This window comes from Petromyzon marinus, chromosome 66 (genome assembly GCF_048934315.1).
Source record: "Petromyzon marinus isolate PM22_M1 ecotype Great Lakes invasive population chromosome 66, UKy_Petmar_22M1.pri1.0, whole genome shotgun sequence".
Classification (NCBI taxonomy): Eukaryota; Metazoa; Chordata; class Hyperoartia; order Petromyzontiformes; family Petromyzontidae; genus Petromyzon; species Petromyzon marinus.
Window position 1 is genome coordinate 1358964 of NC_133732.1, and position 25927 is coordinate 1384890.

General features: G+C 47.9%; 1 protein-coding gene across 2 annotated transcripts in view; it reads right to left on the minus strand.

The window, feature by feature from the left end:
* Positions 1-441: 441 nt before the first annotated feature.
* The window catches only part of LOC116956551 (interferon-induced very large GTPase 1-like), an 85736-nt gene continuing 60250 nt past the window's right edge, over positions 442-25927 (minus strand). For both annotated transcript variants that reach the window (XM_032978245.2, XM_076054378.1), the window contains exons 8-12: positions 14203-14325; positions 12783-12905; positions 11363-11485; positions 9943-10065; positions 442-5832 (exon numbers count right to left, since the gene is read on the minus strand). In XM_032978245.2, coding sequence (XP_032834136.2) covers positions 1017-5832; positions 9943-10065; positions 11363-11485; positions 12783-12905; positions 14203-14325 — 5308 coding nt within the window. In that variant the 3' untranslated portion in view covers positions 442-1016. The remainder of the gene's footprint in view (positions 5833-9942; positions 10066-11362; positions 11486-12782; positions 12906-14202; positions 14326-25927) is intronic.

Below are 25927 nucleotides of genomic sequence, written 5' to 3' on the forward strand. Positions count from 1 at the left end.
CAGGGCTATACCTAATACATGAAACTTGAACGTGAAGAGCAGGAGAACAAACCATAACTTCCAAAGGAGTACAAAAAATGTACGTTCTCGTATACTGTTTTATTTTTACATAAAACTACCAGCTACATCCATTATGCAGTTTGTTTTATCAGCATGTTTTTATTTTACAAATTGTCTTTCTTTATTATATTATTTAAAATGTAATCTGCATGTTATAGAAATAGTTTTAATTGGAGATTGACGTATGTATGTTAAACTTCTTTCACATCGTACGTAGCCAACCATAGTAATCGGATGACCTGGAAATGAAGGTCACGACGTTTTCAGGACCTTGTTCTCAAAACTAAACAGATGCCTACTGTGATACTTGGGAGATTTTTTAAATATTGAAACCACAGACATTCAGTAGCACTCTGAGGAATGAGTGATTACATTCTGGATTTATTAGGCACACATGGGATTACAAGCAACACCACTTGATTACAAACATAATAAACACAGGTATAAGAACTGTGTTATTAAAGACAGATTCAAATAACATCACCCTTAGCACAGCCTAAATGTAGATAACAAAAAAAACCTTAAAGTTCCAGACAATGACCTGAAAAAGAACATAGTATAACCAAAATGATGGATTCTTAAAAAGATTAAGTTTGAAGATTTGAAACCACTTTTTTCTCGTGGCCATTCCTTTAAGACACTGCTGTAGGCTAATTGTCATGCCCTTAACCCATAACGATAATAGTAATATCTTGCGATGATCAACAATATAAATTGTATTTATAAGTAAACTAATAACAGCAACCGCACCCAAAAACAACATACGCTAACAAAGATAGGTGTGCTAGAACGATAGAATTCTACGGGGCCATAAGGAGTGGGCACAGCGACAACTTGGACAGGCACGGGCGTGAATGAGGCGGTGTGGGGGGTCGGGGGGGGGGTGGTGGGGGTCTTTGCAATGTAAATGATGATGGGTGATGACTATGATTAATATTTTTAATTAGCTACTGCTTTCACAATGTTAATGCGAATGATTTTATCAAGTCTTCTTTCATCTTATTTTCATCGGTATCGATCTCTTTCCATGCATTAGGAATATCTGCTGGTGAAACATGATGTCTTTCAGCAAAATTGCGATTGTATTTGCAGAATACGACCTTCCAGAAAGTCGTGGCCTCTAGGCTGGTGTCTGGCTGAATGCTCCAGGAGGCAAAGTAATCGTTGATAGTGCGGTATTCCTTGTAGGGAACCCATTGGTCATTTGTAGCTGAACTTTTAAAATCCCTATTGCCAGCAACATCTGTTGTGCAAACTTCAGCTACCAACTTGTCGTTAGTAATTATACTAACACCATTAAGGCCTTGAGGATAATGCAGCTCCGCAGAGTGTGTCTCATGTCCACCACCTCCCTGGTCACAAGGGACCCTACAGAAAGGACACTGCTTCTCACAGCCAGCCAGGCTCTTGTAGAGCTCTATGTGCGGCTGCACACTGAGACGACTCAACCACGCCTCGCACTCGGTGTCACTGGCGACACTGAACCCTTGTAACATTTCTTCTTCAGCAGAGTCCAGAGAACTCTTGAGCTCTTCCGAAAATTGTTTGACACTTTCTTTGTCTTTGAAGGATAAAGACCCAACTACGTCAATGACATCTTTATTGATAATAATGTGCTTGAGTAGACACTCGCCCAAGCTGTCTGCGAATTCCAAAAGTGTGGTCGGAGTGGTTATAGTTTTGGTCACAAAGTCCACAGATTTCTTCACTTCATTAATCAGATTGCTCAAAATGGCGCTTGAGAGATGGTACATCTGAGAGTGTGACCCATTCTCTCTCTGGCAGTGATTTATGACCTCAGCCATTATCCATTCCTTTGTAAAATCTGCATATTTGTTTATGTATCTGTAGTGAGTTTCAAAGTTGTCTTCATCCAACAAATGAAGATACATGGCTAGCTGAAGGTGTTTTCGGCTCGAAAACGTTGGGCCACCGCTATCGCTCTTCACATTCGTCGCAATATCCATCCCCAATTTGTTGTCGACAGCCTCCAGTAGAGACGGCTTCAGGCACCCATCACAAAATGTCTTTGCATGTTTAATATTGTCATCACCTTGACGACATAGTTCCTTAAAAATAACAAAAAATTTATTCTTAATATTATTAATCTTAGTAGTTGGATTGTTGTTTTCAAAAGAAATGTCGTGTGCTTTTTGCCAAATTACTATGGCTTTAAAACAAATGAATACAGTAATGTCCCTTGAAAAGTCTTTGGTAAATATTTGATTCTGCTGTTGTTCCAGTTCTTTATGGATGTGTTGCAGAAGATCGTTATTATAGGATGAGCAATAATCATTCATTTTTATTTTTTCCTTAATATACCTATTGCTGCTTTCGATAATCATATGTGAAATGTTGGTCAACTCCTTCATAGTTGCATCGTTATTCTTTGTGAATATATTGAAAATCGGTTTAAGTTTAGATAAGTCTTTAATGAAGTGCTCTGGGTTTAGTTGAAATATTTTGTTGCGATTTTTTTCAAAATATGTTGCAGGGCTTCCAAACTTACACAAAAGATGGCTGACAGCTGACGCATGTTCTAATTTAATGTCACGCAGTGATGTCACCATATCGCTGTAAACGTCGTGTTTTGTCAAATTAATTTTTGGAAGGTGTGTAACCACGTTTGACCACATGTCGTTAAACTCTTTGTTTAGACGTATTTCATTTAATTTCACATCATCATCTTTGCAGCGCTGAAGGAGTTTACAGACTTCCGATCCAATTATCTTTTTACTCTGCGTTTCAAGTTCTTCAATGGAGTGTCCAGACTGTCTCCTACAAACCAACTCCAGGAATTTATTCAAGGCTTCCTCTTGTAACTTCACGCACAGTTGTTTTGCGCTGATGTTAAAGTCTTCCTTGTATTTCTCAACTAAATGCACATTTTGGCTTTTGTTTTCAAAGTGACTTTTTATTTTGCTCTGTAAGGTGGCTTTTCCTTTTAAAATCTCATTACTTAATTCACATTCCAACTGTTGAAAATGGTTATGAAGATGATCATATTTAACACTATTTATGTAATTATTTTGCTCTTGTGTCCAAGAAATAATGTCATTACGAAATTCCCATTCCCAGCCAGTATACTGAATGCACAGTTGGTTGTAAGCATCGGCAACCAAGCTGTTTTTGAAACTAAAAATAAAGTTCTCTTTCTTCACTGCTTCCCAGATGCTTCCTATCCAAGTGCTGAAATCTTTTAGTGTTGAAGCTCTCTGTGTTTTTGGTCTCTTTTTAAGATGGTCTATCAGGTGCTGCTTGAGTTGAAAAACCTGATCGCTGTATGCAGCACTGACTGAAGCCATTGGAGGGGTTCCATGCCAGAGACCAGGTATGTACCAGTTGTCCTGACTCACGTCGTGCTCCATGACGTCCGTGAATTTACTGTAAGTGGACTCCTTGTGCTCCATTCTTGCAGCTGCCACCGTCATGGCATTCAGCTGATTAATAAGACATTTCTTGTCTCTCATGTTCTTATCAGAAGCAGCGACATCGCCAGAATTCTGATGCACAAATAGGCACTTTGTTTTTTTGCCAACTTCCGTCATTCGTAGAAATGCGTGGACGACGATTTGCAGAACGTCCTTCATTTCTTCTACATTCTCCATTGCCAGATTAATGAGCGTGACATCACTCAAACCAATAACAACCGTGGCCAGCTCATTGTCGTGCTCGTAGCTGTCGTGAAGTGTTGCCAGCTCAGGGGCTTTCAGCCCTTCTGTGTCAATCACCAGGATGAAGTCACACTCAAGTTCTTGTTTCAGGTGATCCTCAATGCTGATGAGCTGCATGAAAGCGCCGCGTGTGCAGCGGCCACTGCTCACTGTGAACTGCAGCCCAAACATGGTGTTGAGAAGCGTGGACTTGCCTGTGCTCTGCACCCCCAGCACGGTCAGTACGAACACGCGGGGATCTCGGCCAAGCGTAGCCCTCACTTCCTTAAGCACGTCGGTCACCCAGTCAATGGGAATACAGCCAACGTCACCATCCATTAGCTCCAAGGGAAACCCCTCCAAGAACAACTCCGCAGCAACAGCTGGGAGTGTCAGTGCCTTGCGGTAGGCAGATTCTTTGGTATTGGGCACTGCATATTTCTGAACTGCTTTAGTTGCTTCGTAAAACTGCCCAATTTCCCGTATGAAGTGTTCCAGTCCCAATGAACTGGACGACATTAATTCTTCAATTTCTTCCAATTTCTTTGCATTAATTTTTGAATCAACATCGAGATGAACATATATTTTTTTGTAATCATCTCTTAACTTGGAAAATGTAACTCTGGATAGATTATTTAGTTTTAATTGCATCCACTGAAGAACAAACATTTTCATTTCTATTGACTCGTTCAATATTAAATCAACAAACATTTTCATGACATCTGAAAAACCAATTTCTTTCTGTTGTTTGCGAATGTCGGTTTGTTTGTTTTTATTTGCAATAATATAGTCCTCAAAATTCTCACGTCCGATATGTTTCACTCGACTCTGTTCTTTGTTTGTCTCTGCCCAATTGTGCCACAGATCTCCTTGTAAAGGGAGATATCGTTGTTTACTTTCTTTCACGCGAGATTTTTCTATGATATTCATGATGCTGTTGACTTTATCTTTGCTTTCAATGCATTTACTTTTACGTTCATCGATTCTAATATTTAGCTTTCCAACAACGTCAACCATGCGTTCTAATGTCTCGTGGTTTTCAGTAGATTGTAAAAAAATTGTAATATCAGAACGTAGTTTTTTAGTAAATGCTGTGTCATTGTGTCGCCCTTTCTCAATAAATGTTGCCTTAATTTTCAGCTGAGACAAAGTGTCGGTGAATGCTTTTGTATTGCTGCTTCTGCTATTTTCTTTCTGGTTTGTAATTATAAACAACTGAGCCTTCGAATCGGCAAGAATAGACATTTCTTCTCCATCTACTTTTCCGTCAATGACAATGAACATGGCATTTGAGATTGCTTTTAAAAACTTAAGCTGATCTAAGTGATCCCGGGCATCACCACGGAGATTTAAAATGCCGAAGGCTTTTTCGAAAACATCTATATTTGATTTCCCACAAGGACAGAACATAGCCATTTCAACTAGACCATCAGAACATTTTCGTGGGATATCACCACATTCCACGTCTCGATGAACAAATAAATCGTGATTGTCATTGCTAAGAATTGAATTTAACAATTTTGATTTTGAGACACTGCACTCTCCAACCCGAATGAATGAAATGAAAGGCATTTGTATGCTGACTAATGACTCCTCCATACTGGATGCATTTTTCTGTAATTTCCAGTTTTTTACAATTTGCCTCATGGCCCACAACATAAATGTGACGTCACCTTTTCCCGAATCGGGCAGTAAGAGAGGCAAGGCAAACTGACACTGGGCCATCTTCTGCATAAGCACCTGCTGTAAGAAGCTGTCAGCGCAGAGAAAAACCGCAGTTATCATGTCCAGTGGATTTATTAAATCGTCATCACTTGGATCTGCATATTCCATTCTACACTTGCCATTTTCTGTGGTTCTTGCCTTGGGATTTGCCCTCATTATATTATTTAGGAAATGTTTTGAAATTTCCTCGAGAGATTTGGGATATTCCTCATAGCCAGTTATGCTCAAAACATGGTTAATTGATATTTTTTGGGGGTAAAACTTGTCCAAATTGAGTTTCTTCATAATAGTCTGAAATATAACTTTTGAAGAGACAATTTTTTCAACCGTGTCTTGATTACTATGCAGCTCGCTTTCTTCCAATATGCGGCCTCCTCTATTCCGTCCGAGAACACTGAAAAATAAACACGTCACATTACAATACAACATTGGATATCACATTCATTTTTGTTTAATAGCAAATGTGGTAATCAGATAATTCTACTAAATTGATCACAATTCTTATGACTAAAAACGCATATCATTACACATATTTAGGTCTTGTTCTCTCCTTCACAATACCCAACAGACAGGAACGTGTGTATCTTCTTTGATTATTTCGGTAAAGTCACGTAGAATGAGAATAAAATAATAAATTGATAAAATAACACAATAATATTCTCACGACGTTTCGGCCACAACACAAGCGGCCTACCAGACAGTCTCGTCCCTTCACCTGATGAAGGCCGCTTGTGTTGTGGCCGAAACGTCGTGAGAATATTATTGTGTTATTTTATTTTATCAATTTATTATTTTATTCTCATTCTACATGGTGACTTTACCGAAAGAACCAAAGAAGATGAATCCTTGCAGTCACGAAAGCTTTAAATAGGAAAGTGTGTAGTTTAAACTTTAGAGACACACGCCATTGTTTTGTTTCAGGTGTTGTTTGATCATTTGAACTTCAAAATGGAATACAAATGATCAGGCCATCATGTAATTCGGCTTTGTGTATGTCCAAGGGTTGGGTTGAATGTGATTTTAAAACATTTAATGTCTGATCATAGACGAGATGCTGAGAGCATATTGGTAATAGTGTTAAGCAGAGTTTTGTCATCACTGCCTACAAGTTAAATTTCGATTTCAAGCTTTCGTGACTGCAGGGATTCATCTTCTTGGTTCTTTCCAAGAAGATGCAACTACCCAACTATCATACAATAAACCGATGTGAAAAAACTAAGTATAAACTACATCAATATAATAAATGTACTCTATGTTCTTCAATAAGTTGAGATATTAACATAAAGTAACTGGGTATACACTACACCAGTGGTTCTTAACCTGGGTTCGATCGATCCCCAGGGGTTCGGTGAGTCGATCTCAGGGGTTCGGCAGAGCCCCCGCCACAGAGGTCCGGATACACTTGAATTATTGTGTAAATTTGTGATGACACACACGGCCCGCTTGGCCATCACTGGCTGCAGATGATCATGCTACACTGCTTGGCCAATCAGCGCTGCGGGGAATTTAGTGCGTACTCAGTAGTCAACGTGTGACTGTTGTTGTCGTACGTCGTGTGATTTCTTTAATATTTTATCCATACTAACTATGTCGGGCAAAAGAAGAAAGTGGTCGGACGAATATGTACAACTTGGATTCTCATGTATCATGGAACATGATGGGAGTGAGCGTCCTATCTGCATGATTTGCAACGCCAAGTTGAGCAACTCTAGTCTTGCACCGGCAAAACTAAAGGAACACTTCTTGAAGCTGCATGGAGACGGGGAATACAAGAACACAACACTTGCTGAATTCAGGGTGAAGAGAGCCAGATTCGATGAAAGGGCCACTCTGCCTGCTCTTGGATTTGTACCTGTTAACAAACCGATCCTGACAGCATCGTACGAAGTTGCTTACCTGATCGCAAAGCAGGGCAAGCCACACACCATTGGTGAAACACTTGTGAAACCAGCTGCATTAAAGATGGCGAATCTGATACTCGGAACAGCGGCCGAAGGTAAATTATCCCAAATTCCCCTTTCAAATGACACCGTCAGTGACAGAATAGAAGACATGAGTAAAGACATCTTGGCTCAAGTAGTCGCGGATCTGATTTCAAGCCCGGCAAAATTCAGCCTTCAACTCGACGAAACCACAGACGTTTCTGATCTAAGCCAGCTTGCTGTTTTTGTACGCTATGTGAAAGACGACATGATAAAAGAAGAGTTTTTATTTTGTAAGCCTCTTACAACAACAACGAAGGCAGCCGATGTGAAGAAGCTTGTGGATGACTTCTTCAGAGACAACAATCTTTCATGGGATATGGTTTCTGCAGTTTGTACGGACGGAGCTCCAGTCATGCTGGGAAGAAAGTCTGGTTTTGGTGCGCTAGTAAAGGCCGATGCACCACACATCATTGTGACGCATTGTATTCTGCACAGGCATGCGTTGGCAACAAAAACCTTACCTCCAAAAATGGCAGAAGTATTAAAAACTGTGGTGGAATGTGTGAACTATGTGCGAAAAAGTGCTCTGAGGCACCGCATCTTCAGTGAGCTGTGTAAAGAAATGGGCTCTGAATTTGAGGTACTTCTGCTCCATTCTAATATTCGGTGGTTATCCCGGGGACAGGTGCTGAATCGTGTTTTTGCCATGCGTGTGGAATTAGCCCTGTTTTTGCAAGAGCACCAACACTGCCATGCAGATTGCTTCAAAAATCCTGAGTTCATTCTCATTTTAGCGTACATGGCTGATATATTCGCAGCTCTCAATCATCTCAATCAGCAGATGCAGGGTGGTGGAGTCAATATCATGGATGTCAATGATGAATTCCTCGACGAAATCATTGAAATTCAGCAGAGCCAGGTTCAACAGCAACTCTTCAGAACAACAACGCTCTCAACGTTTTGGTGTCGACAAATGAACAAGTATCCAGTTATTGCTAAGAAAGCCCTGGATTTTTTTATACCATTTGTTACAACATATCTTTGTGAGCAATCTTTTTCGAGGATGCTGGACATAAAAACGAAGAAAAGGAACAGACTTTGCTGTGAAAATGACATGAGAGTGGCACTTGCCAAGGTGAAGCCACGCATATCTGAACTGATCTCTCAAAGGCAACAGCAGAAGTCACATTGATTTCCAGGTATGTAATTTGTTGTGAGTTTATGCATTGTGTTGGTTTTATTCTTTGAACAAGGTAATGTTCATGCATGGCTCATTTTGTGTACCAGTAAAAAACATATCTATGTCTTGAATTTGAAAAAAATCACATTTTATTTTTCACTAAAGAGGGGTTCGGTGAATGCGCATATGAAACTGGTGGGGTTCGGTACCTCCAACAAGGTTAAGAACCACTGCACTACACTATAGAATGAATACCATATAGTAAACTGATAAAAAACTAAAATAAAAACTACATCAATGTTATCAATAAACTCAATATACTCTCCAATCAGCTGAGCTACTAACAATAAGACGTTATACATTACAATTCTATGTCGATAAAAAAATGGGTGGCGGTTTTTTTTATTTTCAACGTTAGCACCACGGAAAGCGACGAGCTTTGTTCAGACGGGCGAGTCCATCTATGCTCGGAACGGAGGAGGGGGGAGGAACAGCCACGATGTGCTGCTCTGTCCTGTATTGCGTTACAACTATGTTATAAACTAGACTACTATACATTACAATGTTATACCTTCCAATCTAAACAACATTGTATATTATCCTATACACTGCGATAAAGCTAGTTTAGATTTAATTTTATAAACATATCCATACTCCCAGTCTGTTACCCCACATTACCACACGTTTTTTAGCCTGCACATTTCAGTTTGAACTCTATGCGTTACTAATTTACCCGGCAGCATAACAAAAGGCGGCTTATCTACTTCCACCATCTACATTACAAAGCCTCAGTTAGAACTCCAATCGTTGCACGGAGTACACAACGCTACCTACCACCCCACACCTCGCCCCCACACTCACCATGCCCCCTCCCCCCATCCCCCCGCGACTATAAAATCCCTCGTCACAACCATCTCTGAGACACACTGAAGCGTTTGTGCTTTGGCTACGTTGTCCCCACCTGAAGAAGGATGCTTGTGTTGCGCCCGAAACGTCGTAATTTAATTTATTTTAAATGTTTACCTACGTGACTGTACCGAAAAAAACAAAGAGTTTAAATGCTGCTCAATCTTGCAAAATTGGAGTTCTGCTGGTTGGCACAAATGGTTTTGTCTCATTGCCACAAGATATATTCATTAGCAATCATTTACATATGATGCCAATTGATCAGATTCAGTTCAAACATTCGCATCTAGGGTGGATTTGGAGAAACATTGATTACATAGACCAGTTGAGTGTCAATGTCATTATCTAAAAAAATCCACGGAAAAAGGATTTACATGTGCATCCCTACAGGTATTTAAATTATTGTCGCAATTCATATCAATGCTTGTTAATTAAGAGTACCTTACAAAATCAAGTGTGCATGTGATGTAGACATGAAATGATTTTGATTTACCTTTGCGAATTTGTACTTTCTGCATACGAAGATATTGGTTTAATGCTGCCTTGTTTTTCACTTCGCTCGTCTGTCTGGTCACCATCATCAGCGTCTTGACTTGTAGGAACACTTGATGATAATCTGGAAAATAAAACATCGCAAAAGTTGTGTAAATATGGCTCTTCTTCCCACAGTATTCATCCTATTGCAATATCTGCTCTATAGGGCATATGCCGAATTAAGGTACATGCCAAGAACAATTGTTTATTTCCCACAATTACACTTCGAAGATGTATTTAGCTAATCATCTGGCAGATCCTTTATTAAATGTTCTGTAGAAGAAACCGTACCGTTTGCTGTTATGGTACATGCAAAGTTTCCTGGTTGTCAATCAATGTTAATGTATGTACGTAAGATGAACTTATTTTGCATCGTAAGTAACCAACTGTGCGAATTGGGGGTGCGCTAGCTCGATCTACGTACATGAGATAATCGGATGTTAATCATGTATCGAATAATGTTTCTTGTCCATACCTGCATAAACGCCTTCGAGACGGTTTCTAACATCTGTTTGTTTTACTTTTGGTGGTTTATGGAAAGAGGAGGACAACAGATGGCGCACACAAGGACACACATACGGATGGACACACATACGGACGCGCATATGGACACGCGCTCCAGACCACGACACAGCTAAATTAAAAGAAGCTCCACCTTGTGGGGAGAAGTCAAGAGGAAGGATTTTGGCATTACAGAGAACGCTACAACATTGAAAACTCAGTTCGTCCGGAACTCAGCTGAGTTCGCCGAGAGCTCAGCTGAGCCCACCAGCTAAGCTCACCATCTCATCAGCAAGGAGCTCGTCAGCTCAACTCAGTTCGGCCGGCTCATCGGAGCTCGGTTCAGCTCGGCTGAGCTCAGCTCAGCTCGGCTCATGAGCTTGCCGACAGCTTGTCAGCAAGCGGGCAAGACCCACTTGCCAGCTCAGGGGGAGCTCAGCTCAGGGAGAGCTCAGCTCATTGGGGGAGTTCGTCTGGAACTCAGCTGAGTTCGGTCGGCTCATCGGAGCCAGCCCATCGGGGCTCAGCGTTTAAATGCTGCTCAATCTTGGAAAATTGGAGTTCTGCTGGTTGGCACAAATGGTTTTGTCTCATTGCCACAAGATATATTCATTAGCAATCATTTACATATGATGCCAATTGATCAGATTCAGTTCAAACATTCGCATCTAGGGTAGATTTGGAGAAACATTGATTACATAGAGCAGTTGAGTGTCAATGTCATGATCTCAAATAATCCACGGAAAAAGGATTTACCTGTGCATCCCTACAGGAATGATTAAAATTATTGTCGCAATTCATATCAATGCTTGTTAATTAAGAGTACCTTACAAAATCAAGTGTGCATGTGATGTAGACATGAAATGATTTTGATTTACCTTTGCGAATTTGTACTTTCTGCATACGAAGATATTGGTTTAATGCTGCCTTGTTTTTCACTTCGCTCGTCTGTCTGGTCACCATCATCAGCGTCTTGACTTGTAGGAACACTTGATGATAATCTGGAAAATAAAACATCGCAAAAGTTGTGTAAATATGGTTCTTCTTCCCACAGTATTCATCCTATTGCAATATCTGCTCTATAGGTCATATGCCGAATTAAGGTACATGCCAAGAACAATTGTTTATTTCCCACAATTACACTTCGAAGATGTATTTAGCTAATCATCTGGCAGATCTTTTATTAAATGTTCTGTAGAAGAAACCGTACCGTTTGCTGTTATGGTACATGCAAAGTTTCCTGGTTGTCAATCAATGTTAATGTATGTACGTAAGATGAACTTCTTTTGCATCGTAAGTAACCAACTGTGCGAATTAGGGGTGCGCTAGCTCGATCTACGTACATGAGATAATCGGATGTTAATCATGTATCGAATAATGTTTCTTGTCCATACCTGCATAAACGCCTTCGAGACGGTTTCTAACATCTGTTTGTTTTACTTTTGGTGGTTTATGGAAAGAGGAGGACAACAGATGGCGCACACAAGGACACACATACGGATGGACACACATACGGACGCGCATATGGACACGCGCTCCAGACCACGACACAGCTAAATTAAAAGAAGCTCCACCTTGTGGGGAGAAGTCAAGAGGAAGGATTTTGGCATTAAAGAGAACGCTACAACATTGAAAACTCAGTTCGTCCGGAACTCAGCTGAGTTCGCCGAGAGCTCAGCTGAGCCCACCAGCTAAGCTCACCATCTCATCAGCAAGGAGCTCGTCAGCTCAACTCAGTTCGGCCGGCTCATCGGAGCTCGGTTCAGCTCGGCTGAGCTCAGCTCAGCTCGGCTCATGAGCTTGCCGACAGCTTGTCAGCAAGCGGGCAAGACCCACTTGCCAGCTCAGGGGGAGCTCAGCTCAGGGAGAGCTCAGCTCATTGGGGGAGTTCGTCCGGAACTCAGCTGAGTTCGGTCGGCTCATCGGAGCCAGCCCATCGGGGCTCAGCGTTTAAATGCTGCTCAATCTTGGAAAATTGGAGTTCTGCTGGTTGGCACAAATGGTTTTGTATCATTGCCACAAGATATATTCATTAGCAATCATTTACATATGATGCCAATTGATCAGATTCAGTTCAAACATTCGCATCTAGGGTAGATTTGGAGAAACATTGATTACATAGACCAGTTGAGTGTCAATGTCATGATCTCAAATAATCCACGGAAAAAGGATTTACCTGTGCATCCCTACAGGAATGATTAAAATTATTGTCGCAATTCATATCAATGCTTGTTAATTAAGAGTACCTTACAAAATCAAGTGTGCATGTGATGTAGACATGAAATGATTTTGATTTACCTTTGCGAATTTGTACTTTCTGCATACGAAGATATTGGTTTAATGCTGCCTTGTTTTTCACTTCGCTCGTCTGTCTGGTCACCATCATCAGCGTCTTGACTTGTAGGAACACTTGATGATAATCTGGAAAATAAAACATCGCAAAAGTTGTGTAAATATGGTTCTTCTTCCCACAGTATTCATCCTATTGCAATATCTGCTCTATAGGTCATATGCCGAATAAAGGTACATGCCAAGAACAATTGTTTATTTCCCACAATTATACTTCGAAGATGTATTTAGCTAATCATCTGGCAGATCTTTTATTAAATGTTCTGTAGAAGAAACCGTACCGTTTGCTGTTATGGTACATGCAAAGTTTCCTGGTTGTCAATCAATGTTAATGTATGTACGTAAGATGAACTTCTTTTGCATCGTAAGTAACCAACTGTGCGAATTAGGGGTGCGCTAGCTCGATCTACGTACATGAGATAATCGGATGTTAATCATGTATCGAATAATGTTTCTTGTCCATACCTGCATAAACGCCTTCGAGACGGTTTCTAACATCTGTTTGTTTTACTTTTGGTGGTTTATGGAAAGAGGAGGACAACAGATGGCGCACACAAGGACACACATACGGATGGACACACATACGGACACGCATATGGACACGCGCTCCAGACCACGACACAGCTAAATTAAAAGAAGCTCCACCTTGTGGGGAGAAGTCAAGAGGAAGGATTTTGGCATTAAAGAGAACGCTACAACATTGAAAACTCAGTTCGTCCGGAACTCAGCTGAGTTCGCCGAGAGCTCAGCTGAGCCCACCAGCTAAGCTCACCATCTCATCAGCAAGGAGCTCGTCAGCTCAACTCAGTTCGGCCGGCTCATCGGAGCTCGGTTCAGCTCGGCTGAGCTCAGCTCAGCTCGGCTCATGAGCTTGCCGACAGCTTGTCAGCAAGCGGGCAAGACCCACTTGCCAGCTCAGGGGGAGCTCAGCTCAGGGAGAGCTCAGCTCATTGGGGGAGTTCGTCCGGAACTCAGCTGAGTTCGGTCGGCTCATCGGAGCCGGCCCATCGGGGCTCAGCGTTTAAATGCTGCTCAATCTTGGAAAATTGGAGTTCTGCTGGTTGGCACAAATGGTTTTGTCTCATTGCCACAAGATATATTCATTAGCAATCATTTACATATGATGCCAATTGATCAGATTCAGTTCAAACATTCGCATCTAGGGTAGATTTGGAGAAACATTGATTACATAGACCAGTTGAGTGTCAATGTCATGATCTCAAATAATCCACGGAAAAAGGATTTACCTGTGCATCCCTACAGGAATGATTAAAATTATTGTCGCAATTCATATCAATGCTTGTTAATTAAGAGTACCTTACAAAATCAAGTGTGCATGTGATGTAGACATGAAATGATTTTGATTTACCTTTGCGAATTTGTACTTTCTGCATACGAAGATATTGGTTTAATGCTGCCTTGTTTTTCACTTCGCTCGTCTGTCTGGTCACCATCATCAGCGTCTTGACTTGTAGGAACACTTGATGATAATCTGGAAAATAAAACATCGCAAAAGTTGTGTAAATATGGTTCTTCTTCCCACAGTATTCATCCTATTGCAATATCTGCTCTATAGGTCATATGCCGAATTAAGGTACATGCCAAGAACAATTGTTTATTTCCCACAATTACACTTCGAAGATGTATTTAGCTAATCATCTGGCAGATCATTTATTAAATGTTCTGTAGAAGAAACCGTACCGTTTGCTGTTATGGTACATGCAAAGTTTCCTGGTTGTCAATCAATGTTAATGTATGTACGTAAGATGAACCTCTTTTGCATCGTAAGTAACCAACTGTGCGAATTAGGGGTGCGCTAGCTCGATCTACGTACATGAGATAATTGGATGTTAATCATGTATCGAATAATGTTTCTTGTCCATACCTGCATAAACGCCTTCGAGACGGTTTCTAACATCTGTTTGTTTTACTTTTGGTGGTTTATGGAAAGAGGAGGACAACAGATGGCGCACACAAGTACACACATACGGATGGACACATACGGACGCGCATATGGACACGCGCTCCAGACCACGACACAGGTAAATTAAAAGAAGCTCCACCTTGTGGGGAGGAGTCAAGAGGAAGGATTTTGGCATTAAAGAGAACGCTACAACATTGAAAACTCAGTTCGTCCGGAACTCAGCTGAGTTCGCCGAGAGCTCAGCTGAGCCCACCAGCTAAGCTCACCATCTCATCAGCAAGGAGCTCGTCAGCTCAACTCAGTTCGGCCGGCTCATCGGAGCTCGGTTCAGCTCGGCTGAGCTCAGCTCAGCTCGGCTCATCAGCTTGCCCACAGCTTGTCAGCAAGCGGGCAAGACCCGCTTGCCAGCTCAGCTCAGGGGGAGCTCAGCTCATCGAGGGAGTTCGTCCCGAACTCAGCTGAGTTCGGTCGGCTCATCGGAGCCGGCCCATCGGGGCTCAGCTCATCGGAGCTCAGCTCACCAACAGCTCAACAGTTCGGCCGGCTCATCGGAGCTCGGTTCAGCTCGGCTGAGCTTAGCTCAGCTCGGCTCATCTGCTTGCCGACAGCTCATCAGCAAGCGGGCAAGACCTGCTTGGCAGCTCAACGCACCCCTGCAGGAGATCAACCGCCATTGACGCGGAAAAGTCTCTGCCGCCCGCCGGAGTGGCGAGGGTCGCTGTTTAGCGACGGGGCCGGACGACGAGACCACCACGCACGCTGCGAGCGAGCTGTGGTCGCCATCTACCGACCGAGTTCTGCAACTGCAGCTGCGTCAGCCGAACCCGAATCGACAATAAGGTTGTTCTAAGTTATCTTTGGTTTCAAGAATAGTTGCCATTCCAAGGTGGTACATTAAATATCAAGTGAATCGTGAAAAACACTGCTGCCATTAAGTTACGAAGGAACTCCGTCGTACGTTTTTGTATTTTCTTTTCAATGGCATAATCTTGACAACGAATACATTATGTGTGCCTTTGAGAATAATAATTTTTGATTGTCTTTTCGTATGAATACCGTCACATAATATTAAGGACTTTATTCATATTTTCCATACGTTCGTGTTACGCGGCATGAGAATTAATTGCTCTGTTAACAAAGTTATAAGGATTGCCTATGGATCAATGAATGAGCATCCGGGAGTACTGTGTGGACGATTTCAAATATAATTATTCATAATAGAATGTTAAGGTTTTTGTTTAGAATATCTTGCATGTGTAGAGGAGTAGAATGGGGAAGTGGCATCACTTGTGCTGTCCAGGGCGATGACGTGACGTCATGCGCTCGAGGCAGCAGAGTGACGTCACGGCTCCTGAAGGATAAAAAGGGGACCCCGTGACGTAAGCGGGGTCGTAGCGGGAGAGTAGGGTCTGAGAAGGGTGGAACGGGGAGCCAGGGGCAAGAGGGTAGGGATAGGGGAGAGCACAGTGCCAGGCTAGACGTGGCTGTGCTCCTCGCTCGGCCGTGTTGGTTGATCCCACGGCCGGGGCAGAGGAGACAGCACAGGGCAGCCGGCGGTGTCGGGACCTAGCCCGGGACCCCTAACCCCTGGGGAGTTGTTCACCCCTGTGAATTGTTAAAGATTTGTAATAAAACTTTGGCGGAAGCCCTTACCTTACCTTAGCCTCCGAGTGAGTCGTCGGGAACTCCTTTACAACTGGTGTCAGGAGTGGTTACGCTGCCGTCGCTATGCCTAAATCGGACGGGCGGCATAAGAATCCACCGGCGGGACGTCGGGAGAGTGCTGACGACGTCGGGGAGGCTCCGGCTGCGGCCCGGGGGCAGTCTGTCGCTATGGAGATGGACTCGGCGGGGCAGGTGGTGTCGGCGGCTGGGGGTCCCAGCGCACCACCGCCGGTGGCGGGGGGCGATGCCGAGGAGCGGTCGCAGCTGCTCCTGCGGGCGATCGAGCAGCTCACTGCCGCCCTTACAGAGATGGGAGCGCGGACGCACCCACCCGGCCCACATTCCGCGTGGCACCGGCAGATTCCCGCCGCTTTGCCGCCCACCAATTTGGAAGTTGGCGCCATTTTTCATGCGCCGCCGGAAGTGGCGGCCATGTTGGTGGGGGAGCCGCAAGCGGACGTCATTTCCGCTGCGACGCCGGAAGCGGCAGCCATTGTTGCGGCCGTGGCGGCCGCGGATGCGGCTGCGGATGCCGCCGCGGACTCGCACCTCGCCGTGGCTGCGAGCTTGGCCGCGGAGGCTGCCGCAGATGTCGCTGCCGCAGATGTCACTGCTGCGGCTCCGCACCTCGCCGTACCGGCGAGCCGGACCGCAGATTCCACCGCAATTGCGGGATGGGCCGCGGATCCATATGCTGCCGCATTTGCGAGGTGGCTCGCAGGCGCTACTGCGCCTCCTCACATTGCCGCGTCTGCGGCGTGGCCCACGGAGGCTGCAGCGCCGCCGGCCCTCGTCGCGGGCGGGGCCGCGGGGCTGGCCGTTGGGGATACCACGGGCCCGCACCTCGTCGCGCCTTCAAGGTGGGTCACGGGCGCTAGTGCGCCTCCGCATTCCGCCGCGCCGGCGGGGTTGGCGGCGGCCGCTGCGGCACCTCCGCACCTCGCCGCGTCTACGGCGTGGCCCGGGGGGGCCGCAACACGGTCGCTGCTCGCCGCATCTCCGGCGTGGCCCACGGGGGCCGCAATGCTGCCGCACCACGCCGCAGGAGGTTGCTGTGGCTGCGGCTGCAGATCGATCCGTCGCCGCGCCTGCGGGGTGGCCCGCAGGGGCCACCGCGGGGCCGTGTTATACCGCTGCATCTCCGGCGTGGCCTACAGGGGCCGCAGCGCCACCGCACCTTGCCACGTCTTCGGCGTGGCCTATGGGGGCCGCAACTCTGCCGCCACCCACCGCGCCTCCGGCGTGGCCTATGGGGGCCGCAGCGCCACCGCACCTTGCCACGTCTTCGGCGTGGCCTATGGGGGCCGCAACGCTGCCGCACCACGCCGTGGTTGCAGGGTGGCCCGCGGGAGTCGGGGGGCTTCCATACCTCGCCGCACCGCGTGGCCAGGGGCTGCGCCGGTTACCCCACATCACGCCGTTTGTCACGAAAGTGGGCGACTGGTTGGCCTTCCAGGACCGGTTCGACGCGGCGTATATGTCGGTCGGCTGGTCCATGGAGGAGGCGTTGGGGGCCCTTCCGACCTACCTGGACGAGAAGGCGATGCAGGTCTTCAAGTCCATTCCCCCGGCCGATAAGGCTACGCTTCCGACAGTGTACCTCCGGATGGCCGATGTACTCGAGCCGCCGTCCAGGGCACGCCAGAAGTTTTCACTACGGCGGCGGGAGGTGGGGGAATCTCCATTGGTTTTCCGCTGCTCGCTCCTGGCCTTGGCACAGGCCGCATACCCTGATATACAGGGCAGGGCGCTGGACTCGATGGCCCTGAGCTGGGGATCGCTTTGTCCATAAATAGCGGTCACCAGATCACGTCGTTGGCGGTGGCCGAAAACATCCAGGCGCACCTCTCCCTTCGCCAACAGCCCCAGATGGCGGCGTGCGCGGGGATCCCGGCGCCAGAAGAGGAGGCCGCCTCTCAGGGTGTGGACACCCTCGCGGCCCTGGTGATGCCGGGTCGTCGTGGGAGGGGGGCGGGTGGTCGCCGTCCGGAGCAGCGGGGGCAGCCAGGACCTTCCCGCCCGCAGGACACTGCCACGGTGACCTGCTTCCGCTGTGGTCAGCAGGGCCACATTGAGCGGGGGTGTAGGAATGCCCCGGGGGCCTTCAGCAAGGGGGCTCCAACTCCTCCCGGACCTTCATCGGCATCGAGCCCAGGGCCCCAGGCGAGTCGCGACGCATCACCCGCGCGGCCGCCCCCCTCACCTCATGCATCTAGTGGGGCTAGGGTTCATCGTCAGGTGGTTGTCCTCGAGGGGTCGGGTGCACCACCATTGTCACCTACTGGATGGCCCAGGCTGACCCGCCACTGGAACGCGCTGGCGCATCGGATGGTGGCGGCAGCTGCTAGCTCCTCAGCGTTGGCGGGTTGCGTGCAGGGGGTGCGAGTTCGCCTCTTGGTGGATACGGGGGCATCTGCCACCATTATTTCAGAGGCCATTTTCAAGCTCCTACCCCGCAGCGTCGGTCCGTTAGGGCCAGTTCGTGGGGCTTGTGTCGCCGCGAACGGCAGCAGTTTGGGCATTTTGGGCCAAGTTTTTGCGTTGGTTCGGGTGGACGAGATTGAGTTGGCCGGGCCTATTTTTGTCTCCAAGACCTTGGCAGTTTCATGCCTCTTGGGGACCGACTTTTTGTCTAGAATGCCAATTTGAATTCTCGTTGACCAGGGCTGTGTGGAATTGCCGTCAGGGATGTGGCTGCAATTCCTACAATCGCCTACCGTCCTGTCTCCCTTGGTTGCCAGTGTGCGGGCCTTGAATAGGGCGGTGGTGACCGTGCCGCCGGCATCACAAATCTTGGTACCCCTTAGGTTGCGCAGACCGCTCGGAGGGGGCTCCACGGAGACAGGTATCCTCCTGTCCCCGTCGAGTTACTTTTCAAGGACGATGGGATTGGTGGGCGCCTTGACGGCTGTGTCGGGGGGCCAGGACCTTTTTCTACAGGTCCTCAATTCGGGGCCCACGCCGATCGTAATCCCGGCCGGTGCCGTCCTGGCGCACGCGACCCCGGCTCCCCCACCCGAGAGCGCTGCCCCGGATGGAGGAGTCGTGGCGGGCGTGATGTGTGCGGGGGACTCCGACGCATCGTGGATCGCCACGTTGTCCGACGAGAATGCCTCGTCCACCGGGGAGCGTCAGCAACTCCGCGAACTCATCGAGAGGTTCACCGATGTGTTTAGCCAAAGTAAGTTTGATCTGGATCGCACTACTCTTTTGGAACACCACATAGATACGGGCGACTCAGCCCCTATTCGGCTTAATTCCCACCGCTTTAGCCCTGCGGAAAAGGAGCATGTCCGCTCGGCTGTCGACGAAATGTTGGCGGCGGACATCGTCTCCCCTTCCACTAGCCCTTGGGGTGCCCCCATTGTGCTAGTCAAGAAATGGGACGGGAGTCTCCAGTTCTGCGTTGATTTCTGTAAATTGAACAAGATCTCGGTGGCTGACGCATATCCATTGCCTCGCATGGATGATTCCCTGGACGCCCTCTCGGGCGCGCGGTTCTTTTCGACTCTAGATTTGCTCTCCGGCTTCTGGCAATTGCCGCTGGATGAAGCCTCTAGACCCAAGACAGCGTTCCGCATGCCCCAGGGGCTGTTCGAGTTCAATCGGCTTCCTATGGGTCTTCATTCGGCCCCAGCCATCTTCCAGCATCTCATGGAGATGGTTTTGGCGGGGCTGCAGTGGGAGTCTTGTTTAATTTACTTGGACGACGTTATTGTTTTTGGGCGTACGTTTGACGAGCACTTGCAACGCCTCGAGGCTGTGTTCGTCAAAGTGCGCGCTGCGGGCTTGAAATTTAAACCCCAGAAATGCCATTTGCTACAACCATCGGTGAAATATTTGGGACACATTGTTAGTGCGTCAGGTGTCGCCACGGACCCGGAGAAAACGGCTTGTGTCCAGACGTGGCCGACTCCCACATCTGTCGCGGAGGTGCGTAGCTTCGTCGGCTTCGCATCGTACTATCGCCGGTTTGTCCGCGATTTTGCGATGATTGCGAAGCCGCTGCACGCCCTCTCCGCCAAAGGCCAAAGGTTTTACTGGGGTGCGGAGGAGGAGGCTGCTTTTGCGACGCTTCGCACGGCCTTGGCGGATGCGCCGCCCTTGGGGTACCCTGATTTCTCGAAGCCCTTTCTGCTTGACACCGATGCCAGCGACATGGGCATTGGGGCAGTCCTGGCCCAGGTGGTCGACGGGGTGGAGAGGGTGGTAGCCTACGGCAGTCGGGTTCTGTCTCCGACGGAACAGCGATACTGCGTGACTCGGAGGGAGCTTTTGGCCATAGTTTTTTTTGTTCAATTGTATAGGCCCTACTTGTACGGTAGGCGGTTTACAGTCCGAACCGACCACGCGGCCCTGCAATATTCGCTGAGGATTGGTCAGCCCTGGGGTCAGCTGTCCCGCTGGCTCGAGGTGCTCCAGGATTACCCCTTTGACGTAATCCACAGAAAGGAGGCACTGCATGGAAATGCGGACGGTTTGTCCAGATTACCGGCAGGCGGCGGGTGTGCTTGCGCCCTGGGCTCTAGCCGTTGTAAGGCCCCAGGGGACATCGCGGCCCAGTTGGTCGCGTCGGCCGCGACGGCCACCCCCCGGGTGCGGCGACATCCGCGGATTTTGGCCTGGGACTCCCCCGGGAGGTATGGTCCAGCTTGCAGATGGAGGATTCCTCCCTGCTGAAGCTACGGCGACGCGTCGGACGTACGGCCCGGGGTTCAGCTTCGTCGGCGGCCCCAACGATCGCCGTGCATGACGGACTCCTCATGCGTTGGGATGCCCAATTGGAACGCTATTGCGTAGTTGTGCCCACTAGATTAACCCGAGCCATTCACGAGAAGCTTATGCACCTTGGCTACCACAAGACCCTATTGACCCTTAAGCGGGACTATTACTGGCCAGGTGTGGAGGGTGACGTGGCACTGCGCGCGGAGGAAGGCCCCAGTTGTCCAGGACCGGGCCCCGCTGCAGTCCATCCGGGTTTCTCGCGTTAATGAACTCGTGGCGCTCGACATCTTGGGCCCGTTCCATGCATCCCAACGGGGCCATAAATACCTCTTGGTGGGCGTTGAGTACCTCACACGTTGGCCTGTGGCGTGGCCTTTGGTCGATCAGTCGGCCTCTTCTATCACCGAGGCGTTCGTCCAGGGGTACGTATTGGACAAGGGTGCGCCGGAACAATTGTTGACGGATCAGGGGCGGAATTTCTCGTCTAAGCTGCTCAAGGAGGTGTGTGACCTCCTTGGCACCAAGAAAATCCGCACCTCGCCCTAACACCCCCAATCGGATGGGATGGTAGAGCGCTTGAACCGCACCCTCACTTCCATGCTGGGCCACCATGTGAACACGTCTCAATCGGACTGGGACCTGTTCGTCCCGGGGGTCTTGGCAGCGTATCGGTTGGCTCCTCACGCCTCAACGGGATTTTCGCCTTTTTATTTAATGTACGGGAGGGAGCCGGAGCCCCCGGTGCACGTCCAACTGGACGTGGGGTCCTCCAGGAAGGGGTCGGCTGTGCCGGTCCCTTTGAAAGTCGCGCTTGACCGGCTGTGCGAGGCACGGCAGGCCGCTGCTGAGAATTCCGCCGGCCGGCAGGCGGCTAATGAGCGGCTGCCCAAACACCAGGCAGCGGGCCTCCCGTGGGTAGCGGGCCAGAAAGCGTGGCTGCATTGTCCCCAGGTCCCGGTTGGCACATCTGCCAAATTGCACCGCCCTTGGCAGGGTCCCGTTGAGGTCGTGGAAGTCCCCCGGCCGCAGTGCGTCCGGATTCGGTTCGGACGCCAGCGGTGGATAGTGCACCCGTCCCGGCTCAAACGCTATATTCCATCTACCCTGGGGGATCCACCCCCAACTCCGGGGCGGCCGGCGGGTGATGCGTCCGTCGTGCCTGTCCGGCTGGGTCCTGTTGACGGGGGCGGCATTCGCCCTGTTTGTGTGCCCCCAGAGCCCTTCCAAGTAGCACCGGCGGGGACCCCCCGGCCACCGGAGGCTACGGCGGTGGGCCTGTTGCCTGCGGACAGCCCACCTGCACCGGCGGCGGACGCCACACGGGGAAGCGGGCCGGCAGCGCATACCCGTTCAAGGGGGATGCGGCTCCGGTGATGGCCTGGGCGGCCGTTCGTCGGACCCAGCCCCGGCGCCCGCTCGGCACTGCCGGCCGGAAGAAGCCGTCTTACTTTTTTTCCCGTTCATTTGGTTGTTGTTATTGTGATGCCTGGGATGCCGTGCTGCCCTAAGGTTGGGGTTTTCTTGCAGCCGGGTCGGCTGTTTTTTTCACAGGGGGGGGGGGGGTAATGTAGAGGAGTAGAATGGGGAAGTGGCATCACTTGTGCTGTCCAGGGCGATGACATGACGTCATGCGCTCGGGGCAGCAGAGTGACGTCACGGCTCCTGAAGGATAAAAAGGGGACCCCGTGACGTAAACGGGGTCATAGCGGGAGAGTAGGGTCTGAGAAGGGTGGAACGGGGAGCCAGGGGAAAGAGGGTAGGGATAGGGGAGAGCACAGTGCCAGGCTAGACGTGGCTGTGCTCCTCGCTCGGCCGTGTTGGTTGATCCCACGGCCAGGGCAGAGGAGACAGCACAGGGCAGCCGGCTGTGTCGAGACCTAGCCCGGGACCCCTAACCCCTGGGGAGTTGTTCACCCCTGTGAATTGTTAAAGATTTGTAATAAAACCTTGGTGGAAGCCCCTACCTTACCTTAGCCTCCGAGTGAGTCGTCGGGAACTCCTTTACACATGCATATTTTAACAACTCTCTCTCACTAACAACAATCGCGTTATGTGGAGGGAAATGTCAAAGTGAAATCACGCAGTCATTGATGAGACTGTGTTGATACTGTGTTGTAACTCCAAGCCGAGAGTTGCATCTTCTAGAGTTAAAGTTTAGTTAGAAATAAAATTGATTAATGCAGAAGTTGTGGTGTGATTCTTTCCTATAATTTTTGCATAAGGACTGTATCCTGCGACGAGATATGAACCTGGGGACCTAAAATATAAACACACTAATCCACTCAATAAACGTTAAAGCGAGAATAATTGCATTATACTGATCGATAATACGAGGGGAGACAACGACGCCAAGTTGACACTAGCATAACTGCATACGATTGATTGCATTATCCCGATTAATAACCCAACCTCGTCAACGAGGCGGGGCCTGATTATCATAAAGGATGTAATTAACATAACCACACCCACTCGCATAAATTAATACGATTATCTCTCGAATTAGCAAAATGTATACTATAATTACCCAAATTCACATAATTTCGGATAAATTATGTAAATTTCAAATTTAATTTAATTTTCATTATTTTCATCAATTTTAACAAAACCGACAAATACAATACCGTCCATCTGGACCCCATAGTTCCTTCTTTGACCACTTCAACTTCCTTCTCTCCACTATCCCCCCTCCTTGGTTATTGGAATCCTCCACCTTGCTAAAGTGGAGGACTTCAACCTCCACCTTCGTAGCTACATTGCCTCTGCCCTACTCTCCCTAGTCAACTCGTAGGGTCTCCACCTGCTTTCATCCCCCCATACTTATACATCTGGCAGTACCCTGAACTGTATCTTACTTTCAGACAATGCATCACCTGTCTCTACTGAGTTACACCCCGCCCCCTGACCACTTTCTGATGTCCCTCACAATTTGATTAACTTCCCTTGCTCCTTCCACTCCATCCGCTTACCCCCACTCTATCCTTTGCTGGAACTTTCACTCCTATGGACACTTTCTTAAATTCTTGCTTATATTCCCTCCAACCTTATATCACTGACATTTCCTTCCTCCGCTCTGACTCTTCCGCTTTTCCCTCTCTATTGTACTATCCTCTTCCTTCAACTACCTAGCCCCCCCCCCCCACGCCTTTGTTCCCCTTCAGCTAAGCCCCCCAGCCATGGATATCTGCCAACCTCAAATGTAACAGTCGTTTTTTATGCCGAGCTGAATGTCTGTGGGAGTTCTTCCCACCTCCTCAGAACTGGTCATCCCATGACACCCTCCTCACCCACTGACAAGCCACCTTAGAAGTAGCCAAACAAGCCTATGTAAATATATTTTTGTCCCGAGCCATTAATCTCTACCAACACTTCTTAACCCTTAGCAACCTCATCAATCAGCCCCTCTCAGCCCTGCCTTCCTATAATCTTTGGTTCTTTCGGTAAAGTTACATAGGTATACAATAAATTAAATCACCACGTTTCGGGTGCAATACAAGCGTCCGTCATCAGGTAGAACAACCACAGCAAGAAACAATGAGAACAACCACAGCAAGCAACTGCAGCAGTTGTTTCTTGCTGTGGTTGTTCCACGTGATGACGGACGCTTGTGTTGCGCCCGAAACGTCGTGATTTAATTCGTTTTATTTTATACCTACGTGACTTTACCGGAAGAACCAAAGAGTATGGATCCCTGCAGTCACAAAAACTTCAAACCCTGCGTTCCTCTTTCCCTACCCCCACAGTCCTTGACATTGCACACTTACTTCGCTTCTTAAAAGCGGTTACTTCCCCTGTCGCTACTATAGACTTATTCAACCACTTTTAGTCGACATACTGGACATTACACAGCACTGAGACGGCTCTACGAAACATTACTGATCTTAACAAGATCATCGATGACCGGTACGCCGCAGCATTGGTTGGCCTCGATCTCTCAGCTGCCTTCAATACCATCGACTGTTAGATACTCATCAGGTAGCTATGGTCAAGGTTTGGAGTATCAGGTATGACACTGGGGTGGATTGAGTCGTAACTTTTTGGTCAATCACTGTTCGTCAAGCTGGGTGACAAACAGTCATCACCAATGCAGTGCCTAGTTGGCGTATGAGTGGTCCATCCAATGGCTTTTGCTATTTTCAGCATACGTCTCTCCGATCGCTGATGCATGATATCAAGTTCTATCAATATGTTGATGATACACAATAATACACCACTATGAAGACGAAGTTAGATATGAAGAGCCTGGAAAATCTCGACATTTTGCACCCGAGTGGTGCAATAGTGGTTTGCATGAAACTAAATACTGCTCAATCCAGGGAAATTGGAGTTCTGCTGGTTGGCACTCCTAGACTTGCTTAGATTTGAAGTCTCAATTAAAATTTGGGTGCAATTTTAGCCCAAATGGTTTTGTCTCATTGCCACACGATACATTAATTAGCAATCATTTACATGTGATGCCAATTGATCAGAATCAGTTCAACCATTCCCATCTAGGCTGGATTTGGTGAAACCTTGATTACATATGTAGAGGAGTAAAATAGGGACGTGACGTCATGTGTGCCGTCCAGTGCGATGACGTCATGGAACGTGGCGTCATGCGCGCTGGGCGGTTCGATGACGTCATGTCGCCTCTAGTATTTAATGGGGACCCCGTGACGAAAGCGGGGTCACTGTGGGAACGGGTGGAGTCGGAAGGGTGGAACGGGGAGCGAGGGGCAAGAGGGCAGGGATAGGGGAGAGCAGAGTGCCAGGCTAGACGTGGCTGTGCTCCTCGGTCGGCCGT